The sequence below is a fragment of the Chrysemys picta genome, chromosome 14 (genome assembly GCF_011386835.1).
Source record: "Chrysemys picta bellii isolate R12L10 chromosome 14, ASM1138683v2, whole genome shotgun sequence".
Lineage (NCBI taxonomy): Eukaryota > Metazoa > Chordata > Testudines > Emydidae > Chrysemys > Chrysemys picta.
In genome coordinates this window covers 97,590-124,673 of record NC_088804.1, presented here as the reverse complement: position 1 = coordinate 124,673, position 27,084 = coordinate 97,590, and the positions used below count along the sequence as shown (strand labels likewise).

At 52.3% G+C, this 27,084-nt stretch overlaps 2 protein-coding genes across 10 annotated transcripts in view; one reads left to right on the top strand and one right to left on the bottom strand.

Annotated features, from left to right (window-relative positions):
• LOC135975714 (angiopoietin-related protein 4-like) overlaps positions 1 to 22,081 on the bottom strand; it is a 136,603-nt gene extending 114,522 nt beyond the window's left edge. Inside the window, exon 1 of the mRNA XM_065567760.1 lies at positions 21,706 to 22,081. Within this exon, the coding sequence (XP_065423832.1) occupies positions 21,706 to 21,712 (7 nt within the window). The 5' untranslated portion in view covers positions 21,713 to 22,081. The remainder of the gene's footprint in view (positions 1 to 21,705) is intronic.
• LOC135975712 (class I histocompatibility antigen, F10 alpha chain-like) overlaps positions 18,520 to 27,084 on the top strand; it is a 36,560-nt gene continuing 27,995 nt past the window's right edge. For 5 of the 9 annotated variants that reach the window (XM_065567758.1, XM_065567754.1, XM_065567756.1 and 2 more), the window contains exon 1: positions 19,772 to 19,933. The gene's annotated coding sequence lies outside the window, so the exon portion shown is untranslated. Of the gene's footprint in view, positions 18,617 to 19,765; positions 19,934 to 22,487; positions 25,473 to 27,084 lie in introns of those variants that run through there. The other 4 variants (XM_065567753.1, XM_065567759.1, XM_065567751.1 and 1 more) reach the window with 4 other exon arrangements.

The following is a 27,084-nucleotide window of genomic DNA, read 5'->3' as shown; positions in this document are numbered from 1 at the left end:
TGGGGTCAGAGGTCACTTACGTCAAACTCAGGGAGGGTGATGGTGGATCTGAGCAGGGCCGTGCTGATCTTAACAGCCCTGGCTATCTCTCGCGGCACCCTGGACACGATCCATTAGTTAATGTGCTGTGGGGAAAGGAGGCATTGCACTGACTGCCCTAACCAAGGATGCCCACTGGGGGCCCGGCTAGGAGGACTGACTGGAAAATGGATCTAAGAGTGAAGGTAAAATTGCCCCCACCCCTCTGATCGGGCTCACCTCCAAGATGTACTGGAGCCTGTCGGTGTCTGGGGACTCTGCCAGCAGGTTCCCCAGCATGGCGTCCAGGAGGTCTGGCAAGACCCTAGGCAGATCCTGAAAGCAAGGGAGAGCCATGGGTCAGAGTTAGGGAAACTGGGGCTACATCTGCCACAGGATGGGAAGTGGGGTCTCTGGGAAGCACCGGTGAGACCCCAAACACATATCCTGGCCTCTCTCATTCACATCCCACTGCAGGCAATTAGCAAGGATTCATGGCAGGATGACAGCTGGCTCTTCTATCCATGACTTTAGCATGATCTACCTGCACTTGGGTGGTGTCCTTCTCCATGCCCAGGGTGAAGACGGCGTGCGGAGCAGCTCGGAGGAGGTGGGTCTCCAGCTCTGGCTCCGGGGCAGGTGTCATGGTGCTGGCAAGAGAGAGGAGCCGGTATTAGACTGTGCAGTACCGGGATGGGACTGGTACCAACACGCAGGTGAAACTGCAGGGAAATAGGCACAGGCTGGCAAGAAGGGAAACTGAGGCACCGAGCCAGGGAATGACAAGGCCAAGGTTTCTCAGACAGACAGTGGCAGGGCAGGAATAGCACCTGTTCCCTGGACCCTGCTGCCCCTCCTGTATCTGATCCTGGGAGTGAGCCTCTCCCAAAAGCCAGCTCCTTCAGGAGCCCATAGCAAAGAGACCCCCCCAGACTGTCCTGGACTCCCTGAGAGGTGCCTCCCCGCAACTGGAGCACCAAGGACCAAAGTGGCAGCATCTAGTGTCAGTGGGGTTCATGTGGCTCAGGCCAGACCCCTGGGCTGGGGACCCGCTCCCATAGCACTGATCGAGGCCCTGCCCTCACCTCTCCCGGAGCCCAGCCTGACTCCTCACCTGGAACAAAGCTGCGGCGCCCATCGGCCTCGCTGCTGCCCGAGTCCCAGGCACTGCTGCTGTCCCATGGGGAGCGGGTCGAGCTGCTGGTGGTGGGATAGGGATCCTCCACCTCCTGCCCTGGGGAGGCTGGAAGGTCCTCAGTGACCGGGCAGGGCGATGCCTCCTGCTGGGAATCAGGGCTGGGCTCCTGGGGCCGCTGCTGCCCACACAACATGCCCCAGAGTCACCCTGCCCGGCTCCCCTCCTGCGCTGGGTCCTGCCTGCCCAGCCGCAGCCTGGCCCAGCTCCATTTCGACCTGGCCTCTCCCACCTCGGCGCCTGCGCTGGGAGCGGGTTTTCTCCGCCAGAAGGCTGGGCACTTCCACCTCCTGGCCTGGCCGGGAGCTCCTTCCCCGCCAGTGGGGACGGAGGAGCCGCTTTGCTCCTGGGGAAGATGGCAGCTGCTTCCCTCAGGCTCTGGGGCCACCTGCAGGGCCTTCTTCCTGAACATCCTCAGGAGCCTGGCCATCCTGGAACCGAGCGGGGAGCGGGCGTGAGTCTGGGGTCAAGGCAGCCTCTCACTAACCAGCCTGTTTGGTCCCTCCCCATCCCTGCCCCAGCCAGAGCAGCTCCTCCTCCCCCCACAGGGGTGCGTGTAATGCAGTCTACACGCACTGGCAGGAGTTCATTGCATGATCTGCTTCCTGCTGTTTGGTTCTGGGCTGTTGGAGTACGGGCTTGCAACCATCTGTCCTGTAGGTGCTGACAAACTGATTGTTTAATAAGGAGTTCCAGTATCTTTCCAGGTATGTTAATGGATGGGAAGACGTTCTTTTTCAGCGATCTCTGACGAGAACTGGGGCACAGCACTTAGTTTGTTGAGGCCATAAAATGGAGACAGGCCCCTCTTCTCTTCTCCCAGCACCCCAGATACTCTAAAAGGGTGGGACTCACATCCCTCAATGGGCTTTAAAAAAGACAATGGTTACAATGTGGCCCCGACCATTTCTGGTTTCTGCAGACTAGATGTTTTAGCAAAGTTTAGAATTCCTTGGTGCTCAACACTGTGAAACTCCCCTTTCTCCTTCACAAAGGGCTTTAACGCCCCTTATCTCACCCAGGCTCTCGACTGCCCAAAGTTGGAGAATTGTCCCTGTTCCCACTGCAGAGCACCACCCACGACACACACACAGAGTCCTCCTGGTGGTGGGAGGGGAACAGAGGAAAGGACAGAAGACCTAAGAGATGAAGAGAAAGGAGGGAGGGATGGAGGAAAAGGTCAAACAAAAAGGACAAACCCTAATGTCCCCAGAGATTCTAAGGGACAAAATCCCAGGTGGGGAATAAAATTCGACCACCTTAAGCTAGTGTTTTCCATGCCTAGAATTCAGCTGGCGCCAGATGCATCAGACTGAACAGGTTCCAAACCTCTCGGAGGCTCTTACCTTCTAAACAGGGATGTCTGTTTTCTAGTCAAATCAGGAAAAAGAAAAGAGAAAACTCAAAAGAGGTTCCTCCTGGCGCTCATGTACGTGAACCTAAATACTCTCTCAGACCTCAAAGAGAGACCTCGAGAAGGAGACTTGCTGAAGCAAAGCTACAGGGAACTCTGAGGTTTCCCTTGCCCTGCGCCCCTGTCCTGCCTGGCTGATGTCAGCATCCCTCTGTGAGGTCACCACCTCCCCAGCACCTTTGACCAATAGGCTGAGGTCCTGCAAAAGGCCTTTGTGATGTCACTGCCACACCCACTCCTCCCCTGCAGTGCTAATGTCCTGCCGCAGGGCAGACACTTTGGAGGTTTGAGCTACACAAAGAGGAGACACTTAGATCTCAAAAATTAGATGAGATGTTTCAGTCTGAGCTAAGTAGTTGCTGCTCTTAACAGTTGCAACATAATAAAATACAAATAAAATAGACTATTTCAGCCATTCTATTATGTCCTAATCTGATCTGAGTAAACATGATAGGACACCTCATCTTATGCACTGCTCCTAGTGACACTCTCCAATAGATCCCCATCCTCCACCTGCCGGGAGGTAGGTAGGGGCGGATTGTTATCCCTACTTGAAAGAGGGAGAAGCTAAGGCTGAGAAAGGAGAATTGACTTGTCTTAGGTCACACAGCCAGTCCGTGGCAGAGTTGGGAATAGGACCCAAGAGCCCTGATTTTCAAACTAACCATCGGATCTTGAATTTCAGACATTGAATGACCTGAATAAAGTGCTCTCAAGTGAGTTCCAGACCAGCAAGAGTTCATAGTAATTATTCAGCAAGTATTTTAGGAGAACTGGAATGGTAGAGAAAATAATGAACTGCAGAGAAGCAGCAAAATTTGTCGAACATATGACTGGTTATGACTATTTACTTGGTCTTAAAAGAAAACAACAGGGACCTGAGTCTCCTCCCTGTCAATAACCCCCTGCTCAGCCAATCAGGGTAGAGACCGAGGGGCGGGAGGATGAGGGTTCTCACCAGAGAGCCCAAAGGATGGCCCAGGTCACCGCTGGGGATCACTGTCTGAGCACTATTTCAGCCCCACATTTTTCGGTGGACCTCCCACAATGGGAGTTGTAGAGCACCCCCACGACACACACACACCCCTCCTGGTGGTGGGAGGGGAACAGGGAAAGGACAAAAGAAGTAAGAGATGAAAAGAAAGGAGGGAGGGATGGAGGAAAAGGTAAAAGAAAAAGGACAAACCTTAATGTCCCCAGAGATTCTAAGGGACAAAATCCCAGGTGGGGAATAAAATTTGGCTACCTTAAGCTAGTGTTTTCCATGCCTAGAATTCAGCTGGCGCCAGATGCAGCAGACTGAACAGGTTCCAAACCTCTCGGAGGCTCTTACCTTCTAAACAGGGACGTCAGTTTTCTAGTGAAATCAGGAAACAGAAAGGAGAAAACTCAAAAGAGGTTCCTCCTGGTGCTCACATACATGAACCCAAATACTCTCTCAGACCTCAAAGAGAGACCTCGAGAAGGAGACTTGCTGAAGCAAAGCCACAGGGGTCTCTGAGGTTTCCCTGGCCCTGCGCCCCTGTCCTGCCTGGCTGATGTCAGCATCCCTCTGTGAGGTCACCACCTCCCCAGCACCTTTGACCAATAGGCTTAGGTCCTGCAAAAGGCCTTTGTGATGTCACTGCCACACCCACCCCTCCCCTGCAGTGCTAATGTCCTGCCCCATTCTGGAGGTGTGGCCGGCGTGCCTTGTTGCCACGCATAGGACCTTGCATTGGGCTCTGCTCAAACTTGTTTTCTTTGAATGGGTCCAGATGGCCGAATGAGCCAGATCACTGTATATTGCTGCCCTCTCCCCATCAGGAATTACCACTCTGCCTGTATTTTGTCACCCCCCAATCTTATCCGCAGTGATTGTATGTTTTCTCTCAATTCATTGATAACAATTATTTTAAAAAATTAGTCCTTGAGAGCTTCTTCAGACCCTTAGTACCCAGGACCTGCTCCCCACATCACAGTGAGAAATGCTGTCCAGCCCTGCTGGTACACAGGGGATAAGCACAGAACAAACTTACCTTTAGGAGCTGTGTTGTCCATAGGCTCTGAACAACATGTGGGGGCCAGCAGATTACAAACGCACGACAGACCTGTAGTGTAGACAGGTCCCAACTGTGTCTCGGTTTCCCACCCTATAAAATGGGGAGAACAAACAAAACCTTGATTAGCTCCATTTGATAGCTGGGGAAACCGAGGCACCCAGCGGTGCAGAGACTCGCTCATGGTCCCAAAGCCAGGAATAGAAAACAGTAGATCTGATAGCCAGGCCTGGGACCTAGCCCCAGTTATCCTGGCCTTGCTGCTCTAAGTTTAGTCACAGCATCCATGTCTTTTCCCCCGTGTCCCTTAATCCCACGTCACTGCAGAAGAGAGATTTTCTGGTAGCCAGCTGGTTCTCCTGCATGTGGATGTGGTTCCAAAAGACATGCTCTGGCTCAGTCCCATGCTATGGTTGGCTGAAGGAACCACTTGGTCACATTCTAGGCCCTGAGTTATGCAGGAGGGGCGACTAGATGCACATAATGGTCCCTTCTGACCTGAACCTCTATCAATCGCTACATTTTCTGCTGCTAGGAAGAGAACTCTGGACCTATTTTCTCTCATTCACTTTCAGTCGGAATAATTTCAATCCAGGCCAAAGGATTTCCTCTTCCATTGTGTCTTCAGCACCTTTGCAAGCAACCATAGGGTTACCATTCGTCCGGATTTACCCGGACATGTCCTCCTTTTGTGTGCTAAAAATAGCGTCCGGGGGGAATTTGTAAAGCACTCACAATGTCCGGGATTAGCAGAGTGAGTGGCTGGGAGGGCTGCAGGGAAGTCCCGGGCTGGACTCAGGAGCAGCTGTAGAGGAGCCGGATCCGCCCTGCATTCTGAGCCGGCAGCTCCCTTGCAGCCCAGTCCAGCAGCACTGTGCAGGGCCAGACCGGGTTTTGTTGTGCAGGGCCAGGGACCAGGTTTTGTTGTGCTGGGGAGCTCAGCCACGTGTCCGGCTCGGCTGCACAGAGCCCAACACTCTGTTCTGAGCAGCAGGGTAAGGAGGTCAGGGGGCAGGAAGGTTCTGGAGGTGGCAGTCAAGAAATGGGGGAGGCTTTTTGGGGGGAGTGGAGAAAGTTTTGGGCAGTCAGGGTACAGGTAGGGGGTAGGGTCCTGGGGGGCAGTTGGGGGGGTCTTAGGAGGGGGCAGTTAGGGGACAAGGAACAGGGAGTCTTAGGTAGGGGGTGGGGTTCTGGAGGGCAGTTAGGAGCAGGGGTCCCAGGAGGGGGCAGTCAGGGGACAAGGAGCAGGGGGGGAGTGTTTGGGAGTTCTGGGGGGGGCTGTCAGGTGGCAGGGGTGGGGAGATGGATCGGAGCAGTCAGGGGACAGGGAGCAGAGGGGTTTAGATGGGTTGGGAGTTCTGGGGGGGGCTGTCAGGGGGTGGGGAGTGGTTGGATGGGGCGTGGGAGTCCCAGGGGTCTGTCTGGGGGTGGGGGTGTGGATAAGGGTTGGGGCAGTCAGGGGACAAGAGGCAGGGAGGCTTAGATAGGGAGTGGAGTCCTGGGGGGCAGTTAGGGGCAGGGGTCCCAGGAGGGGGCAGTCAGGGGACAAGGAACGGGGGGAGGGTTGGGGGTTCTGGGGGGGCGGGAAGTGGGAGGGGCAGGGGCGGGGCTAGAGCGGGGCTCCTCCCGTCCTCTTTTTTTCTTGCTGAAATATGGTAACCCTAAGCAACCAGTTACTGTTACCCACAGGTTTCCAGTTTCTACCTGTCCCTGGGTGAGATGGCCAGGAAAGGGGTTGGAGCTCAACTGCACCTGGCCCAGGTGATGCAGCTCCCAAGGGCGAAGGGAATAAGTGTGGGGGTCACGTGACAAGACGCAGCCTGTGACTAGGACCCAGGCCTGCTGAGAGATAGAAGGGCAGCCTGTGCTCAGCCAGGAGAGAGACCCCAAGGGGAGCAGGCATGGGAAGGGCTTGGAGAGTCCTTTAAAGGTCAGAGAAAAGCTGGGAAGGGGCCAGGCTGAGCACTAAGGACAAGGCCCTAGGAGGGAAAGACAGGGCAGTTTAGGAGATGGGGAAGATAGTCCAGTTGGTTTCGGCTCCCAGGACCAGACACCCAGAGGTGAAGGTGATTGTCGGGGCTTCTGTCCTTCTTCCCCAGTGTAGATTTGATAGTGGAGAAGACTGATGCCGTAAGGGGGAAGTGAGTTACCCCAAGGTCACCCAGTGAGTTTATATCACAAATGCATACTCGGAAGGATCCAATAGAAACATGGATTTTCCAGTCTCTTCTTTCTAGGAGTCCCCAGGGCTAAGGTAAAACCCCTGCGGCCCCTCCCCATTCTGCTCACCTCCAAGATGTGCTGGAGTTTGTCTGTGCTGGGGGGTGCTGTCAGCAGGATCTAGAGCTCGTCATCCATGTTCTCTGGGCAGGCCTTGCCGTGAGCACCCCCATGACCCCAGCCCACACCCCCAGACCTCTGCCCTGACTCCTGCACCCCCCACACATATCCAGTCCCCCCAAACTCCATGCCCTGACTCCTGCACCCCCTCACAAACCATCCCGATGTGTAGAAAGAATAGTAAATATGGCAGGCGACCAGCTTGGCTTAACAGTGAAATCCTTGATGATCTAAAACACAAAAAAAGAGGCTTACAAGAAGTGGAAGATGGAACAAATGACCAGGGAGAAGTATAAAAATATTGCTCAGGCATGCAGGAGTGAAATCAGGAAGCCCAAATCACACTTGGAGTTGCAGCTAGCAAAAGATGTTAAGAGTAACAAAAAGGGTTTCTTCATTTATGTTAGCAACAAGAAGAAGGTCAAGGAAAGTGTGGGCCCCTTACTGAATGGGGGAGGCAACCTAGTGACCGAGGATGTGGAAAAAGCTAATGTAGTCAATGCTTTTTTTGCCTCAGTTTTCACAGACAAGGTCAGCACCCAGACTACTGCACTGTGCAGCCCAGTATGGGGAAGGGGTGACCAGTGCTGTGTGGAGAAAGAAGTGGTTCGGGACTATTTAGAAAAACTGGACGAGCACAAGTCCATGGGGCCAGAGGTGCTGCATCCGAGGGTGCTAAAGGAGTTGGTGGATGTGATTGCAGAGCCATTGGCCATGATCTTTGAAAAATCATGGCAATCAGGGAGGTCCTGGATGACTGGAAAAAGGCTAATGTAGTGCCCATCTTTAAAAAAGGGAAGAAGGAGGATCCAGGGAACTACAGGCCAGTCAGCCTCACCTCAGTCCCTCGAAAAAATCCTGGAGCAGGTCCTCAAGGAATCAATTCTGAAGCACTTAGAGGAGAGGAAAGTGATCAGGAACAGTCAGCATAGATTCACCCAGGGGAAGTCATGCCTGACTAACCTAATTGCCTTCTATGAGGAGATAACTGGGTCTGTGGATAAGGGGAAGGCAGTGGATGTGTTATTCCTTGACTTTAGCAAAGCTTTTGATATGGTCTCTCACAGTATTCTTGCCAGCAAGTTAAAGACGTATGGGCTGGATGAATGGACTATAAGGTGGATAGCAAGCTGGCTAGATGATCGGGCTCAACGGGTAGTGATCAACGGCTCCATGTCTAGTTGGCAGCCAGTATCAAGCACAGTGTCCGAAGGGTCAGTCCTGGGGCCAGTTTTGTTCAATATCTTCATTAATGATCTGGAGGATGGCGTGGACTGCACTCTCAGCAAGTTTGCAGATGACACTAAACTGGGAGGAGTGGTAGATATGCTGGAAGGTAGGAATAGGATACAGAGGGACCTAGATAAATTAGAGGATTGGGCCAAAAGAAATCTGATGAGGGTCAACAAGGACAAGTGCAGAGTCCTGCACTTAGGACGGAAGAATCCCATGCACTGCTACAGACTAGGGACTGAGTGGCTAGGCAGCAGTTCTGCAGAAAAGGATCTAGGGGTTACGGTGGATGAGAAGCTGGATATGAGTCAACAGTGTGCCCTTGTTGCCAAGAAGGCTAATGGCATTTTGGGCTGTATAAGTAGGAGCATTGCCAGCAGATCGAGGGACGTGATCATTCCCCTCTATTCGACACTGGTGAGGCCCCATCTGGAATACTGTGTCCAGTTTTGGGCCCCACACTACAAGAAGGATGTGGAAAAATTGGAAAGAGTCCAACGGAGGGCAACAAAAATGATTAGGGGGCTGGAACACATGACTTTTGAGGAGAGGCTGAGGAACTGGGATTGTTTAGTCTGCAGAAGAGAAGAATGAGGGGGGATTTGATAGCTGCTTTCAACTACCTGAAAGGGGGTTCCAAAGAGGATGGATCTAGACTGTTCTCAGTTGTAGCAGATGACAGAACAAGGAGTAATGGTCTCAAGTTGCAGTGGGGGAGGTTTAGGTTGGATATTAGGAACAACTTTTTCACTAGGAGGGTGGTGAAGCACTGGAATGGGTTACCTAGGGAGGTGGTGGAATCTCCTTCCTTAGAGGTTTTTAAGGCCCGGCTTGACAAAGCCCTGGCTGGGATGATTTAGTTGGTGTTGGTCCTGCTTTGAGCAGGGGGTTGGACTAGATACCTCCTGAGGTCCCTTCCAATCATGATATTCTATGACTCAACACAGTGAAGTGCCTGGGTACTACAAGCCTAAACCCCTGGTCACTAGGGAGAGCAATGTGGGTCTCTGCCCAGAGAGCCATGATGTCTAGATGCCTGAGAGGATTCCTTTAGCATAGCACGCTGGAGGGTCACAGGGGCAATTACCGTGAAACTGTGACACCTGGTAGGAGGGGAGGGGAATTGGGGCACCCAGAACCCTTGGTGGGAGGGAGGGGGAATGGAGGACATGGAGAGAAGTGACAATGGGGGTGCAGACATCCACACAGGGCTGCTCGCATGGTGGCGGGGAGAATGGTGGACCCTAGTAGAGGAGAAGGAGGAATGAGGGGACACAGAATCCCTGGCAGGGGGGAGACTGAGGGAAGTTGCAGGGAGTCTCTGAAATAGAAGGGGATGGGAGGGTGGCACACAGTAAGCTTGTGAGGGGGAACAGAAGGATGCAAGTAGCCCCTGGGATGTGCAACGAGCACGGCCTACACAAGCTACGGAGTGTGCAACCCCCTAGCACATGACATTAATGTTTCTCTGTCTTTACTGGAGATACCTCACCTGATGCATCCTAAAGTTAGATTTGCCTTTTTTATGGCTGCATCACATGGGTGGCTCATAGTCATCTTGCAATGAACTAATATACTCAGGTCTTTCTCCTCCTCTGTCATGTCCAACTGATAAGACCCCACTTTATAGCAGAAATTCTTGTTATTAATCCCTGAATACATGACCCTTCACTTTGTACTATCAACATTTCAACCCATTTCTATTACTCCCGGACTCTAGGTCATCCAATTCTTCCTGTATAACACAACAATCCTTCTCTACATTGACAATGTCTCCTACATTTGTGCTATCAGCAAGTTTCATTAACTCACTCCTACTTTTTGAAAATATAATGATCCCAAGACTGATCTTTGAGACGCTCCATTATTAATCTTCCTCCAGCCCAACAGTTCTCCCTTCAGCACAACCTGTTATGATCTCCCGTTGGACAGTTCATTATCCACCTTCTAGTTCTTGTATTCATCTCCATATTCCCCAACGTAACTAGTAATTTCACATGTGCTACCATGTCAGATGACTCACTGAAGTCCAGATAGATTAGATCTGCTGAATTTCCCTTGGCTAAGAACTCAGTTATTTTATCAAAGAAAGGTATCTGGTTAGTCTGGCACAATCTACCTTTGGTAAATCCATGTTGCATTTTTCACTTACCTCCATGTCTTTAATAATTCTTTTCTTCGAAATTTGTTTAAAAGCCCTGCATTCTAGTGAGTTCAGATGAAGGGGTCTGTAGTTGTCTGGATCATTTTTTTGCCCTTTCTTAAATATAGGTATGATGATAAGGTACTGCCCCCAATTTGATAGATTTATTAAAAATCCTTCTTAACTCCTTTTTAAAAAACCTACACACACTCACACACACTCAGCCTGCTCCTGCTCCCACTGAAATGAATGACAGTAAGACTGGACCCCGAACCAGACATAACAAAATAGTGAGATACAATAATAGAGTAAATATGAATGTACAAATGTAGGGCTGGACTAGGGCTTTATGGAAGTTGGTTGCAACCTTCGCCCTGAACACACTAGGTGACACTCCCCTGTCCTGCCTGCTGTCGTAGGGATGAGCAGGAGGAGGGCCTGGCTATGCCTGCTTACCGAGAGGTATTTGATAGTCCAGGGAATGGTGGTGGCAGACATTTCTATGGGAGCAGAAGCAGCAAAAGAACTCCACTGAATTGCAAGGTAACATCAAACAGTGAGCAGCACAGTCACTGTCCCATCTTTTCCACAGGAAGGGCACCAAAGGCAAGAGATAGTTCAGTGATTCTCCAACGTTTGTACTGGTGACCCCTTTCACACAGCAAGCCTCTGAGTGCGACCCCCCTTATACATTAAAAACACTTTGTTATATATTTAACACCATTATAAATGCTGGATGCAAAGCGGGGCTTGGGGTGGAGGCTCACAGCTCATGACCCCCCATATAATATCCTCACGACCCCGTGAGGGGTCCAGACCCCCAGTTTGAGAACCCCTGAGATAGTTGATGTCTCCGGTAAATTTGTGCAATTGGCCACGTTCTAGCTCCTCTTGTTCACACCTGCGAGGAGGGCACCAGAGGGTGTGAAACAAGCAGCAGCTCTTGGAATGATTGGGATTTGGAGGACTATGTGTTGTGTGTGGGTGAGGGGGGGCTTTGATTCCATCTGAATTACCCCAGAGGCAGAAAGACAAGGCTCTGCTGTCTTTGCATTTTTGCCTCCTAAAGGAACTGGGCTACAGTGTGTTTAAGGGCAGCTGCTGTGATGGTAGAACCAACCGGAAGGGAAAGAGTTCCTCCTGCCTGGTCATTGCAGGAAATGTAGCAAAAACTGCTAGCGCTCCAAGGGACAGACAGGACAGGCCAGCTTTGCTGAGGTAAAGGTGACTCTTACAGACTGCCATGAATTCACAGCTGAGATACCAGGAAGCACTAGGACAATTCTGGCTCCAGCTGTGCTGAAACGTCTGGTCTAGAAGACTGACAAGATGAAGTAGGTAGGTGTAGCAAACACACAGAGGGATGCTTTGACTCGCTGGCTGTGGACAGCATTTGACTGAGATACTTGGCACATGCGTTAGCTGCCGATACTGGTGCAAGACGTTGGTACAGCGGTACTGAACAACAGACACATCCAAAGGTCCCTGCTACGGCTGTCATTCACACCATTTACCATTTCACGTGCTCCTGCTACATATCCCTGGGCAGAATCCTGCACGATGTGCCAGGAATCCAGTGATACCTGGGGGCATATTGTGTAGTATGGAAGGCGCTTGAAGAAGGGTTTTCAGTGACTGAGAACCAAGGCGTGTGTCTTCAGGAAAATGAATGTAAGTTCTTCATGTTACCCGTGGAATCTGAAAGGACATCACAATAATGCTTGTCCGCCTGTGCACATCACCTACAGCAGAAGAGGTCTCTCTTAATGCTCCAGCACCACAAACAGGTTTTTTGCCTAACCTAGCAACAGGTAATCCTCTCTGACCCATTGAATATCAAACCAAATCAGTTTAGCACAGCAAATTCCGATTGTGCCCTCCAGAGAAAAAATTAATTCTTGCCCTTGTCAAACAATTATCAACGTCTGGTTGATAGAGATAACTGTGTTGCTATAAAATCTACTTGGTCTCTGTAAGGCATTTCAGGTAGAACCACATGACATTCTGAATAAAAACTAGCACTATACAAAGGCCATATGGCATATATTCAGTGAATTAAAAAGCTGGCTAACTGACAGACCCCAAAACATAATTTTGAATAGAGAATCCGTGCGTGCATTTTGAGTCGGGTCCCACAGTACTAGGCCTGAAGGTATTAAATATTTTATCAATGATGTGGAAGAAAAGTATATGATCATTACTGGTAAATGAGATGACACAGAGATTGGGCAGGTGGTAAATAATGATGAAGGACAAGTCACTGTTACAGAGCAAACTGGACTGCATTGGTAAACTAGGTGCATACAACATAGAAAACGGAGGAATATACGGCTGGAAGGGACATGGAGAAGTCACCTAGTCCAGCCCCCTGGGCTGAAGCTGGACTAAATATATCTAGACCATCCCTGACAAGTGTCTGTCTAACCCGTTCTTAAAAAACCTCCAATGAAGGGGATTCCAAATCTCCCTTGGAAGCTTATTCCAGAACTTAACTATCCTTGTAGTTAGAATTATTTTCTTAATATCTAACAAATTTCCATTGCTGCAGACTAGGCCCGTTACTTCTTGTCCTACCTTCAGTGGATATGGTGAACAATTGATCACCATTCTCTTTATAACAGCCACTGCAGACAAGAAATTATCACATGTTCATACACACTGGAAGCATAAAATCAGAAAACCTACCTGGAGATCAGGCAAGAAACCCAAAACAGCTATAAAAACATTGGATGACAGCTATCCAGCACAAAAATGAAAAGCATAAAAAGGAGTGAAAAACACTCAAAGATCACAAAATCAAAATCACAAAATAACAAAATTGAAAAATTAATTTTGAGTCAACTGAAACATTTTGGTCAATTCAAAACAATTTTTAGAAGGCTACGGAGTTGTTGCTGTACCTGTGAGGCCTGTCAAGCCTGAAGATGGGGGGTCCCTAAAAGGGAGGATCCCTGCTCAGTGCAGGGGGGCCCTCTGAAGGAGCAGGACTGCAACACAAAGCCCTTTGGCCCCTGGCAGCAGGGATTGCAGACCAGGGGAAAGGTTTGAGAGCCTTGTCCACCTAGGCCCCCTCAGAAAGGAGAAGTGCCAGGTCGTTTCTTTCTTTGGCTTCCCCAAGGTCTCAGACGATGCTTTTTGTGGGCTGCAGAAGCATGCTGACTTTTTGTTGGCACAAAAGGGGGCTGATGCCTTGAACAAAACAGCTGTGGGGCGGTGCCCTGGACTCTGAGACAGGAGCAGTGGCACCCTTTCCCTGAGGGGTGCTAGAGACGTATATAGTCTCTCTATAGAGACGTATATAGAGGTAGTGCTATTTGGTTAACAGTGTATTTGTTCCAATATATTGACAATACTCAGAAATGGGAGGTGATGGTACCTGAATACACTTTTGCATAAATCCGGCTTTATTGAGATAATATCTTAAATGTGTACAACTTGCCCTTTCACCATTCAGAGAAACCAGAAAGAGAATCAATGATCTGTATGATAAAGAAATGGAAGAATCACAAAACTAGGTGGCAGCAGGAGACCAATTGCCTGTTGATGGACCAGGCCACTCAAGACCGTACTATGTTGCGGGAACTGGTAAACCAAGTGAAGGCCCTTACGGAGATGAACCACGGCCATGATGGAACGCGGCACATACGGGCCAGCAATTGGCTGCAGAAAATGACATGGGAGGATGATGTAGAGGCATATCTCCTGGCCTTTGAGAGGACAGCCCTACAGGAGGCCTGGCCTCGAGATCAGTGGTCTGGCAACCTCGCCCCATTCCTGTGTGGGGAGGCCCGAAGTCCTACTATGATCTGCCTGAAGAGGCTGCAGCAGACTACCCCCAGCTGAAAGCAGAGATCCTGGCCAGATCTGGGGTAACAACCGCAGTGCGGGCCCAGCAGTATCATGAGTGGAGGTACCAGGAAGACAAAACCCTGCGGTCCCAATTGTATGACCTCATCCATCTCGCACGAAAGTGGCTGCAAACTGAGTCCCGGAGTCCAGAAGAGATACTAGAGATTCTGGTCATTGACCGATACATGAGGGGACTACCGCCAGACCTTCGCGCATGGGTAAGCCAGAACGAACCCTCCACCTATGACGAGATTGTGGCAATGGTAGAGAGGCGAAGGACGGCAAGGGAACTGACGCGACCACTTAAGGAAGCGGAACCCTGGGTTAAACTAGCAGCACCAGGCCCTAGAGTTCGAGTGACTGGGCCACCAGGAGGGCCCAGGTGGAAAAAGAGAGGGGCTGAAGGCCCACCAGAGGCCATAAAGAGTCGGAGCACTGAGGGGGAAGAAGATTGTGATGTTAGACTTCCCAAACCAAGAGACCGGGGAACACCCAGGGTTCCATACAGATGTTATGCCTGCGGGGAGTGAGGACACATAGCTGCACAGTGTCCCAATGCCGAGGAGCCTATGTAGTGTAACCTGGGGAACTGGGCAGACCCATGCTCCCTAATCCACCTTGTGGGGGTCTCACTAACCCCACATATGTACACCAGACCAGTGAAACTAAATGGGGTAGAGACCACGGCACTGGTTGATTCGGGGAGTGCAATCACGCTTATCTCAGGGAGGTTTGTGAAGCGTAGTCAGTTGCTGCAGGCTAAACGTACGGGGATAACCTGTGTCCATGGGGCAGTTCGTTACTACCCCACCATCCCAGTAAAAATCGAGATCCAAGGGAACACTACTGAGGTAGCAGCAGGTGTAGTCCCTATACTCCCATACCCAGTGCTCATAGGGAGGGACTTCCCAGGGTTTGGAGACTTACTCCTAGTAGGGGGATTGGAGAAAGATGGGGACCCTAAAATTTGTGAGGCATCCACAGTGGACTGTCAACCTCCAATCTTCTCTGAAATATCCCCAGATTTGTTCTCCACTCCCAGACAGGTAGAAAGACGAAAAGGGAAAGACGGGCAGCTAAGGCCTTGGGAACCCGAATATTGACGCAAAGCCACAGGGTTGCTCTCATAGGTAGGCGGACCCAGGCAGCTGAACAGGAGGCCGCCCAGGAGAGAGAAGCACTTGAGTCTGACCCCCACCCTAATGCCTCTGAACCAGTAGAAGCAACAGAGATTGGCCCCCTAGATCTCGGGCAGATTAGCCCCGGGAGAGGAAATTTTGGACGGGACCAGGCTGAAGACCCAAGGTATGACAACATTAGGAAAGAAGTGACCAAAATAGATGGGGTTCCCATGGAAGGAAAAACCCAAGGACCTGGACCCTACTTCATAATGAAGAAGGATCTCTTATACCGGGTCGCCCCAGTATAGGGGCAGAAGGGACAGCAGATCCTAGTACCTCAAAAACACCAGAATGCTGTATTAAGCCTTGCCCATAGTCATCTTTTTAGGGGGCATTTGGGGGTAGAAAAGACCCTGGCACAGGTCCTACGACGATTTTTCTGGCCCGGAGTACATGAAGAAGTGAGGAGGTACTGTGTGTCCTGTCCAGAGTGTCAGCTGCACAGTCCCTGTCCCCATTTGAGGGCACCTTTAGTACCCCTTCCCATCATAGAGGTCCCCTTTGAGCGAATAGCCATGGACCTAGTGTGACCCCTGGAGAAGACGGCTCGGGGTCACCAATATATACTTGTTGTTTTGGACTATGCTACTCACTACCCAGAAGCCGTCCCCCTGCGGAACACGGCCTCTAAAACAATAGCCAAAGAACTGGTGGGGATCTTTGCCCGAGTGGGGCTACCGAAGGAGATACTAACAGATCAAGGAACTCCATTTATGTCGAAGCTAATGAAGGACCACTGCACGCTGCTCCATATACATACCCTGAGAACTTCAGTCTATCATCCGCAGACTGATGGGCTGGTAGAAAGGTTTAACCGAACCCTCAAGGCTATGATAAAGAAGGTGGTAAATCGGGACGGGAAGGACTGGGACACCCTACTGCCTTACCTCATGTTCGCTATCCGGGAGGTACCTCAGGCCTCAACTGGGTTTTCCCCCTTCGAGTTACTATACGGGCGCCACCCCCGTGGCATACTAGATATCGCCAAAGAGATCTGGGAAGAGGAACCCAGTGAGGGGAGAAATATAATAGAACATGTAATGCAGATGCGAGACCGGATAGCCCGGGTCGCCCCTATTGTACGGGAACATTTGGAGAAGGCACGGAGGCCCAGCGAACCCATTACAATTGCCAGGCAAAAGTGCGACAGTTCCAACCAGGGGATCGGGTTATGGTGTTGGTACCCAGGGCAGAAAGCAAGCTTCTGGCCCAATGGCAGGGGCCCTATGAGGTGGTTGAACCCGTGGGGGGGAGTAACCTACAAGGTGCGGCAGCCAGGACGCAGAAAACAAGAACAGATTTATCACGTTAACCTTCTGAAACCCTGGCATGCACAAGAGGCATGCACAACGGTCCAAAAAGACCTAACCCAGGAAAACAAGCCTTCCAAACAGGTGAGAGTGTCTCCCGATTTAACACCAGACCAGAAGAATGAGGTGTCTGAGATGATCTTCCGGAACCAAGATGTGTTCTCGACAAAACCGGGTCGAACAACCGAGACATATCACCACATCGTCACGAACCCTGGGGCCAGAGTAACAATGAGGCCCTACAGGGTGCCAGCAGCCAAAAGGGAGGAAATAAAAGCAGAAGTAAAAAAGATGCTGGAGTTGGGGATCATCAAAGAATCCCACAGTCAGTGGTCCAGCCCAATCGTGCTGGTGCCCAAACCTGATGGCAGCACAAGGTTTTGCAACGACTTCCGGCGACTAAACGAGGTATCCCAATTCGACGCGTACCCCATACCGCGCATAGATGAGTTAGTGGACCGTCTGGGCAATGCCCGGTGCTTGACTACCCTAGACTTGACAAAGGGGTACTGGCAAATTCCCCTTGCCAAAGACGCAAAGGAAAAGACTGCGTTCTCTACACCAGAGGGTCTTATTCAATATACTGTCCTCCCTTTTGGACTACATGGGGCCCCAGCTACCTTTCAGCGTCTCATGGATAAGCTACTACACCCCCATAATCATTATGCTGTTGCCTACCTGGACGATGTGGTCATTCATACCCCAGACTGGGAAACCCACCTCGAAGGTGGAGGCAGTCCTCGATACCTTTAGGCGAGCTGGCCTTACAGCTAACCCTGCTAAGTGTGCTGTAGGGTTTACGGAGGCCAAATATCTTGGCTACATTGTGGGAAAAGGTCTGGTAAAACCCCAAGTGAACAAGTTAGAGGCCATCCAAAATTGGCCCCGACCACATCGCAAGAAACAAGTCCGGGCATTCCTAGGTGTGGTGGGGTATTACCGACGATTTATCCCCCACTTTGCCACAAGGGCAAGCCCCCTGACAGACCTACTGAAAGCCCACGGACCTGATCTGGTGAGATGGTCTGACGGAGCAGAGAGAGCGTTCACAGACCTACAGACTGCCCCCTGCAGTAACCCCGTACTGATAGCCCCAGATTTTACCAAGGAATTTATCCTGCAGACGGATGCATCGGAAGTAGGGTTAGGGGCCGTTCTATCACAGATGGTTGGGGAAGAGGAACATCCAGTTCTCTACCTCAGTTGGAAACTCCTTCCGAGGGAACAAAAATATGCTGTGGTGGAGAGAGAGTACCTCGCTGTAAAATGGGCCACGGAAACGTTGCGCTACTACCTGCTCGGGCGCAGATTTGTCCTCGTGACCGACCATGCCCCTCTTCAATGGATGCAACGGAACAAGGAGAAGAACACTAGGGTGACCAGGTGGTTCTTATCCCTCCAACCTTTCCAGTTCCGTGTGCAACACAGAGCAGGGAGCCATCACGGCAATGCCGATGGCTTGTCACGTGTGCACTGTCTGGCGTCCCAAGCTGCCCAACCCCTTGGTGTTAAGCAGTGGGGAGGGATATATGACAGACCCAGACCAGTGGGGTACAGAAGCCTTGTAGAAGGCAAATATACTGGCCATTGGATGAATAGTTTTCTGTTCTCTGAGTGACCAGAGCAGGGGCTGCACTAGAACAAGCAGGAACTTTCTTGAACCAATTTAAGGCAGGCAGGCTAATTAGGACACCTGGAGTCAATTAAGAAGAACCTGCTAGACTCAATTAAGGCAGGCTAATCAGGGCACCTGGGTTTAAAAAGGAGCTCACTTCAGTTTGTGGTGGTGTGTGTGAGGATCGGGGAGCAAGAGGCACTAGGAGCTGAGCGTGAGAAGACGTACTGCTGGGAGATCCTTTTTTAAGAACATTATTGGATTTCTGTGTTTTAAGAGGTCTGTGCATGTTTTTCAGTTAGCTGGTGGCAGCAGCTGATTTCTGTTCCTTTTTTCAGTTCTTCCCCAGACAGGGGGGGAAGAGTTCGGGGGTACCCCACAGGAAGGAATTCCCAAGTGCGCCTTCCTGGGCTCTCAAAGGGGTGGCAGCATTTACCAATCCACGGCCAGGGGGATCTGTAACCTTGGGAGTTTAATACAATCCTGCAGTGGCCAGTATTAATTTTTAGAGTCCTTGTGGAACCCCCCTCTTCTGCACTCGAAGTGCCAGCATGGGGAATCAGCCTTGACAGCATCGCAGCTGGGGAAGTTTCCCATTAGCCTGGCTCCCCAGACCAGGAGAGACCGGCCCAGGGCAGTATGCAAAGCCCAGTGATACTAATGCCCACAGTGACTGTCCTGCAGCACGGGGCAAACGTCTCAGGCCCCAGAGCCTTGGTACCTCCTCTGCCCCCAAGAGGAGACTAACGAAAAATAATTCCCCGAAAAGAGGTAAACAGCCCCATGACTTGCAAAAGCAAAGAAAATACAGGAGTTGGGTCACCGTCCCCTTGTGCTTAGATCGGGGGCTGGAGCCAGGACTCCTGGGTTCTAGCCCTATATTTGCTGCTTCCAGGGCAAATCACTGGGGGGCAGTGAGGCTGTAGGAGTGCCAGGGATTGTTGTGGGGTCACTCCCCGCAAAGGGAGAGGGGCGGGAAGGGGTTAATTCATGAAATCCAGAAAGTGATTAAAGTTCCCAGCCGGACAGACAAGTCCCTGAGCTCCAGGAAGGGGTCTCGGGCCTGGGGGCTGCAGGTCCGACTAGAGCTAAGGGCGCTGCTGGGACACTGTGTGTAGTGGGGGGCTGAGAGCCCCTGACCCGAACTGTGACCCCTTCCCCTAGTGCCACCGCCCCCAGCCCGGGGGTGCGGCCCCCCGAGTTCCAGCCTCGGAACACACGGACCAGCTGACCCCAGAGAGGCGGGGCCAGAGACCGGCCGAGCTAATGGCGGCTCCGCCCATTACAGCCCCGGGGCCCAGGTCTCATCCCGCCCCCCCCCTCCGGCTCAGACATTCGGTTCCCCTTCGCCAGCCGGCCCAGCGGGTTCTGCCCAGCGACCGGTGACGGAGTCGGGGCTGCGCGCCGCTATTGGCGGGATGGTCCCCTCTCAGCCAATCCCTGCAGACTGGAGGCTCACACGGCCAGTAGCTGGGAGCTGGAGTCCGGTCTCAGCGCCCCGCGGGGTTCTCGGGTTGTGGGGCCGAGACCGGGCATGGCCCTGGCGCTGCGCCTGCTGCTGCTGGGGGCTGTAGCCCTGCCGGGGGGGCCACTGCCGTGAGTATCGGGGGGAGACCCCGGGGAGGGGGGAGCTGGGTGTCGGGGGGCAGTCGGGCTGGGGGGCGCAGGGAGGGGGGAGCTGGGTGTGTGGGGGGCAGTCGGGCTGGGGGGCGCAGGGAGGGGGGAGCTGGGTGTGTGGGGGGCAGTCGGGCTGGGGGGTGCAGGGAGGGGGAGCTGGGTGTGTGGGGGCAGTCGGGCTGGGGAGTGCAGGGAGTTGGGTGTCAGGGGGCAGTCGGGCTGGGGGGCGCAGGGAGGGGGGAGCTGGGTGTCGGGGGGCAGTCGGGCTGGGGGGCGCAGGGAGGGGGGAGCTGGGTGTCGGGGGGCAGTCGGGCTGGGGGGCGCAGGGAGGGGGGAGCTGGGTGTCGGGGGGCAGTCGGGCTGGGGGGTGCAGGGAGGGGGAGCTGGGTGTCGGGGGGCAGTCGGGCTGGGGGGTGCAGGGAGGGGGGAGCTGGGTGGGGGGGGGGCAGTCGGGCTGGGGGGTGCAGGGAGGGGGGAGCTGGGTGTGGGGGGGGGCAGTCGGGCTGGGGGGTGCAGGGAGGGGGGAGCTGGGTGTCGGGGGGCAGTCGGGCTGGGGGGTGCAGGGAGGGGGGAGCTGGGTGTCGGGGGCAGCCGGGCCGAGGGGGTGCAGGGAGTTGGGTGTGGGGGGGCAGTGGGGCTGGGGGGCGCAGGGAGGGGGGAGCTGGGTGTCGGGGGGGCAGTGGGGCTGGGGGGCGCAGGGAGGGGGGAGCTGGGTGTCGGGGGGCAGTGGGGCTGGGGGGCGCAGGGAGGGGGGAGCTGGGTGTCGGGGGGCAGTGGGGCTGGGGGGCGCAGGGAGGGGGGAGCTGGGTGTCGGGGGGCAGTGGGGCTGGGGGGCGCAGGGAGGGGGGAGCTGGGTGTGGGGGGGCAGTCGGGCTGTGGGGCACAGGGAGGGGGGAGCTGGGTGTGGGGGGGCAGTCGGGCTGGGGGGTGCAGGGAGGGGGGGAGCTGGGTGTGGGGGGGCAGTCGGGCTGGGGGGTGCAGGGAGGGGGGAGCTGGGTGTGGGGGGGCAGTCGGGCTGGGGGGTGCAGGGAGGGGGGAGCTGGGTGTCGGGGGGCAGTCGGGCTGGGGGGTGCAGGGAGGGGGAGCTGGGTGTCGGGGGGCAGTCGGGCTGGGGGGTGCAGGGAGGGGAGAGCTGGGTGTCGGGGGGCAGCCGGGCTGGGGGGTGCAGGGAGGGGGAGCTGGGTGTCGGGGGGCAGCCGGGCTGGGGGTGCAGGGAGAGGGGAGCTGGGTGTGGGGGGGGGCAGTTCTGGGCTCTGCGTTCAGAGGTATCAGGATAACCACACCGTTCTCCCCACCCCCCAGCACTGAGCGGTCACTGACATGGAATGGTGACGTTGCTATAGTGACTGGGGGGGTCCTGGTCCCCTTGTGCCAGGTGCTGCCAGGGTCGCTGCTGGGACACTGTGTGTAGTGGGGTGCTGAGAGCCACTGAACTGTAACCCCTTCATTTAATGCCAACCTCACCCAGCCAGGGGGTGAGGCTTCGTTGGGGCCAGAGCACCCATGGGTGCTGCACACGCTGACAAGCCCATCGCAGCCCCGTGAGGTGCTCAGACTGGGAAATCCCCGGGTCCAGGCGCTGCCCAGGGTGTTTCATTCCCCGCGTCTCAGGGCAGGGCGGAGCTTTCAGACACGATTCTTTCTGTTTGCAGAGCTCAGGTTGAGGGAGAGGGAGTAAATTAGCACGCCCCCCCCCCCCACCCCCATAGACCAGGGTTAAATGAAGGGAAAAGGCTTCTTGGATCTCTGACCTCTCATGGCTCCCAGAAGGTTCTTCACGCTGGGTTTCTCCCCAGTGCCTGGAACTCCTGAGTGTGGTTTGTCCTTGGCTACGTACGGCTAAGTTGTGTCAGCACCAGTCCAGTTGTACTCACCGTCAGCAGTGGCAATGGGTCGTATCTGTAGTAGAAGCAGGTCGTTAGAGGTGTCATCCTAGAGAGAAGATGTTAACTCCCCTCTGTCTCTGGTGGTGTTTTAGCACCCCAGGGCGAGGGGAGAGTCTAGAACCCTGGATCTGTGATTAATCAGGTCTTAGTTTGGGTGCGAGCTCCCGTTGCAGAGCACAGAACAGCTGCTGCGTTTGTACTGTTAGGATCTCCCGTAGCTGCCGGATAAAGAGCTTCCGGATCCCAGTAGGATGGGGTGAGGAGAGGGGAAGGCACATCCTGCTTTTCCTGGCCTGGACTTGAATTTCCCTTGTTCTCCATGAGGCAGCAGCTCAGACGCTGGGCAGCTCAGCAGCCCGTATTGATCCGGGTGAGGGTGCGTGGTGGATTTGGGGTTTGTTTAAAATGGCTTAAGGCACATTGGTGCCCTTGTGACACCTCAGTAACAGGTGTGGTTTGACCTAAACAGGGTTAGGCCCCAGTGCAGCCTGGCCCTACTGGGTCATAGAATCATAGAAGATAAGGGTTGGAAGAGGGGAAAAGGACCCTGCCCAACTTACTTGGGGTTTGCAAGAAGGCTGGCTAACCTAGTGAGGAGGGCTTTAAACTAGGTTCGTTGGCCGGGCGGGGGGGGGGGCGGGGGGCAAGGAGACCAAAGCCCTGAGGGAAGTGGGATACCAGGAGGAAGCACGAGCAGGAGAGCACAAGAGAGGAGGACTCGTGCTTCACACTGAGAAAGCAGGACGATCAGCGAGTTATCTTAAGTGCCTATACACAAATGCAAGAAGCCTGGGAGACAGGCAGGGAGAACTGGAAGTCCTGGCACAGTCAAGGAATTATGATGTGATTGGAATAACAGAGACTTGGTGGGATAACTCATATGATTGGAGCACTGTCATGGATGGATATAAACTGTTCAGGAAGGACAGGCAGGGCAGAAAAGGTGGGGGAGTTGCATTGTATGTAAGAGAGCAGTATGACTGCTCAGAGCTCCAGTATGAAACTGCAGATAAACCTGAGAGTCTCTGGATTCAGTTTAGAAGTGTGAGCAACAAGGGTGATGTCATGGTGGGAGTCTGCTATAGACCACCAGACCAGGGGGATGAGGTGGATGAGGCTTTCTTCAGGCAACTACCAGACGGTACTAGATCACAGGCCCTGGTTCTCATGTGGGACTTCAGTCACCCCGATATCTGCTGGGAGAGCAATACAGCAGTGCACAGACAATCCAGGAAGTTTTTGGAAAGTGTAGGGGACAATTTCCTGGTGCAAGTGCTGGAGGAACCAATTAGGGGCAGAGCTCTTCTTGACCTGCTGCTCACAAACAGGGAAGAATTAGTAGGGGAAGCAAAAGTGGATGGGAACCTGGGAGAAGTGACTATGAGATGGTCGAGTTCAGGATCCTGACACAAGGAAGAAAGGAGAGCAGCAGAATACGGACCCTGAACTTCAGAAAAGCAGACTTTGACTCCTTCAGGGAAGTAATGGGCAAGGTCCCCTGGGAGACTAACATGAAGGGGAAAGGAATCCAGGAGAGCTGGCTATATTTTAAAGAATCCTTATTGAGGTTGCAGGAGCAAACCATCCCGATGTGCAGAAAGAATAGCAAATATGGCAGGCGACCAACTTGGCTTAACAGTGAAATCCTTGCTGATCTTAAACACAAAAAAGAAGCTTACAAGAAGTGGAAGATTGGACAAATGACCAGGGAGGAGTATAAAAATATTGCTCAGGCATGCAGGAGTGAAATCAGGAAGGCCAAATTACACTTGGAGTTGCAGATAGCAAGGGATGTTAAGAGTAACAAGAAGGGTTTTTTTACAGCTATGTTAGCAACAAGAAGAAGGTCAAGGAAAGTGTGGGCCCCTTACTGAATGGGGAGGCAACCTAGTGACAGAGGATGTGGAAAAAGCTAATGTACTCAATACTTTTTTTGCCTCTGTTTTCACGAACAAGGTCAGCTCCCAGACTACTGCACCAGGTAGCACGGTATGGGGAGGAGGTGATCAGCCCTCTGTGGAGAAAGAAGTGGTTCAGGACTATTTATAAAAGCTGGACGAGCACAAGTCCATGGGGCCGGATGCACCGCATCCGAGGATGTTAAATGAGTTGGCTGATGTGATTGCAGAGCCATTGGCCATGATCTTTGAAAAATCATGGCAATCAGGGGAGGTCCCGGATGATTGGAAAAAAGCTAATGTAGTGCCCATCTTTTAAAAAGGGAAGAAGGAAGATCCGGGGAACTACAGGCCAATCAGCCACACCTCAGTCCCTGGAAAAATCATGGAGCAGGTCCCTCAAGGAGTCAATTCTGAAGCACTTGGAGGAGAGGAAAGTGATCAGGAACAGTAGCATGGATTCGCCAAGGGCAAGTCATGCCTGACTAACCTAATTGCCTTCTATGATGAGTTAACTGGCTCTGTGGATGAGGAGAAAGCAGTGGACATGTTATTCTTTGACTTTAGGAAAGCTTTTCATACCGTCTCCCACAGTATTCTTGCCAGCAAGTTAAAAGAAGTATGGGCTGGATGAATGGACTGTAAGGTGAATAGAAAGCTGGCTAGATCATCGGGCTCAACAGTGATCAATGGCTCCATGTCTAGTTAGCGGCCAGTATCAAGCGGAGTGCCCCAAGGGTCTGTCCTGGAGCCAGTTTTGTTCAACATCTTCATTAATGATCTGGAGGATGGCATGGATTGCACCCTCAGCAAGTTTGCAGATGACACTAAACTGGGAGGAGTGGTAGATACGCTGGAGGTAGGAATAGGATACAGAGGGACCTTGACAAATTAGAGGATTGGGCCAAAGGAAATCTAATGAGGTTCAGCAAAGACAAGTGCAGAGTCCTGCACTTAGGACGGAAGAATCCCATGCACTGCTACAGACTAGGGACCGATTTCCTACGCAGCAGTTCTGGGAAAAGGACCTAGGTGTTACAGTGGATGAGAAACTGGATATGAATCAACAGTGTGCCCTTGTTAGCTTTTTTGGCAACATCCTTTTGGGTTGTATAAGTAGGAGCATTGCCAGCAGATCGTGGGACATGATCAGTCCCCTCTATTCGGCATTGGTGAGGCCTCATCTGGAGTACAGTGTCCATTTTGGGGCCCCACATTACAAGAAGAATGTGGAAAAATTGGACAGAGTCCAACGGAGGCCAACAAAAATGATAAGGGGGCTGGAGTACATGACTTATGAGGAGAGGCTAAGGGAACTGGGCTTATTTAGTCTGCAGAAGAGAAGAATGGGGGGGATTTGATAGCTGCTTTCAACTACCTGAAAGGGGGTTCCAAAGAGGATGGATCTAGACTGTTCTCAGTGGTAGCAGATGACCAAACAAGGAGTAATGGTCTCAAGTTGCAGTGGGGGAGGTCTTGTTTGGATTTTAGGAAAAACTTTTTCACTAGTAGGGTGGTAAAGCACTGGAATGGGTTACCTGGGGAGCTGGTGGAATCTCCGTCCTTAGAAGGTTTTTAAGGTCGTTCTTGACAAATCCCTGGCTGGGATGATTTAGTTGGTGTTGGTTCTTCTTTGAGCAGGGCATTGGACTAGATGACCTCCCAGGTCTCCTCAAACCCTAATCTTCTATGATTCTATGATCTTACAAAACTGGGTGACTGGGCAATAAAATGGTAGGTGAAATTCCGTGTGGATAAATGCAAAGTAATGCACATTTGAAAACATAATCCCAGTTTATACATATAAAGTGGTGGGATCTAAATTAGCTGTTACCACTCGAGAGATCTTGGAGTTATTGTGGATAGTTCTCTGAAAACATGCACTCAATGTGGAGTTTCAGAGGGGTAGCCATGTTAGTTTGTTTCTGCAAAAACAAAGGGGAGTCCCATGGCACCTTAAAGACTAACAAATTTATTTGGGCATAAGTTTTCGTGGGCTGGAACCCACTTTGTCAGATGCATACACGAAAGCTTAGTCTTTAAGGTACCACAGGACTCCTCGTTTTTTCAATGCGCAGTGGCAATCAAACAAGCTAACAGAATGTTGAGTATCATTAGGAAAGTGATAGTAAGACAGAAAATATCATATTGCCTCTATATAAATCCATGGTATGCCCACATCTTGAATACTGCATGCAGATGTAATCATTCCATCAGAAAAAAGAAATATTGGAATTGGAAAAAGTACAGAAAAGGGGAACAAAAATGATTAGGGGTAGGAATGGCTGCTACATGAGGAGAGATTAATAAGACTGGAACTTTTCAGCTTGGAAAAGAGATGACGGGGGGTGATATAATGAAAGTCTATTTTTCCACAGAGGTTGCGGAAGTCATGGGATCTGTGACTTCCAGCAAACTCCATGACTTCAGAACACGGCGGCCGGAAGCTGTGCGGTCCCCCTGCCACCTGTAGCAGCCAGGAGCGGTGGGGCGGCCTCTGTGGGTTGTGGGGGAACCAACCGCTCCCAGTTGCTGTGGGTGGCAGGGGGACCCAGAGCTCTGAGTGGTCTGCAGTTGCCTAGCCCCTGTGTGTGGTTTGTGGGTCACGCAGCTGAGCTCTCCATTTTGCCATGGATATTTTTAGTAAAAGTCACGGATGGGTCACGGGCTTCCGTGAGCTTTTCTTCATTGCCCAGGACCTGTCCAGGTCTTATACTACAAATATCCATGATAAAATCATAGTTTTAATCAAGACTGGTATGGAGAAAGTGAATACCGAAGTGTTATTTACCCCTTCACATAACACAAGAACTAGGGGTCACCCAAATAAATTAATAGGCAGCAGGTCTAAAACAAACAAAAGGAAGTGTTTCTTCACACAACACACAGTCAACCAGTGGAATTCCTTTCCAGAGGACGTTGTGGAGATCAAGACCATAACACGATTCAAAAAAGATCTAGCTAAGTTTATGGAGGATAGGTCCACCAATGGCTATTGGTCAGGATGGGCAGGGATGCTGTCCCTAGCCTCTGTTTGCCAGAAGCTGGTAATGGGCGACAGAGGATGGATCACTTGATGATTCCCTGTTCTGTTCATTCCCTCTGGGGCACTGGGCATTGGCCACTGTCAGAAGACAGGAGACTGGGCTAGATGCGCCTTTGGTCTGACCCAGTCTGGCCGTTCTTATGTTCTGAATAAATTACAGTAAATTCTGTGCACAGCCGGTGTTCTGGCTCCCACCTGTAGCTTGGACACATTCCCCTGCCCACCTTGCCTTCCCCAGCTTCAGCTCCTGCATCTCCCCTCCCCCAGTCCTCCTGCCCCACCCTCTCCCGTAACACCCCC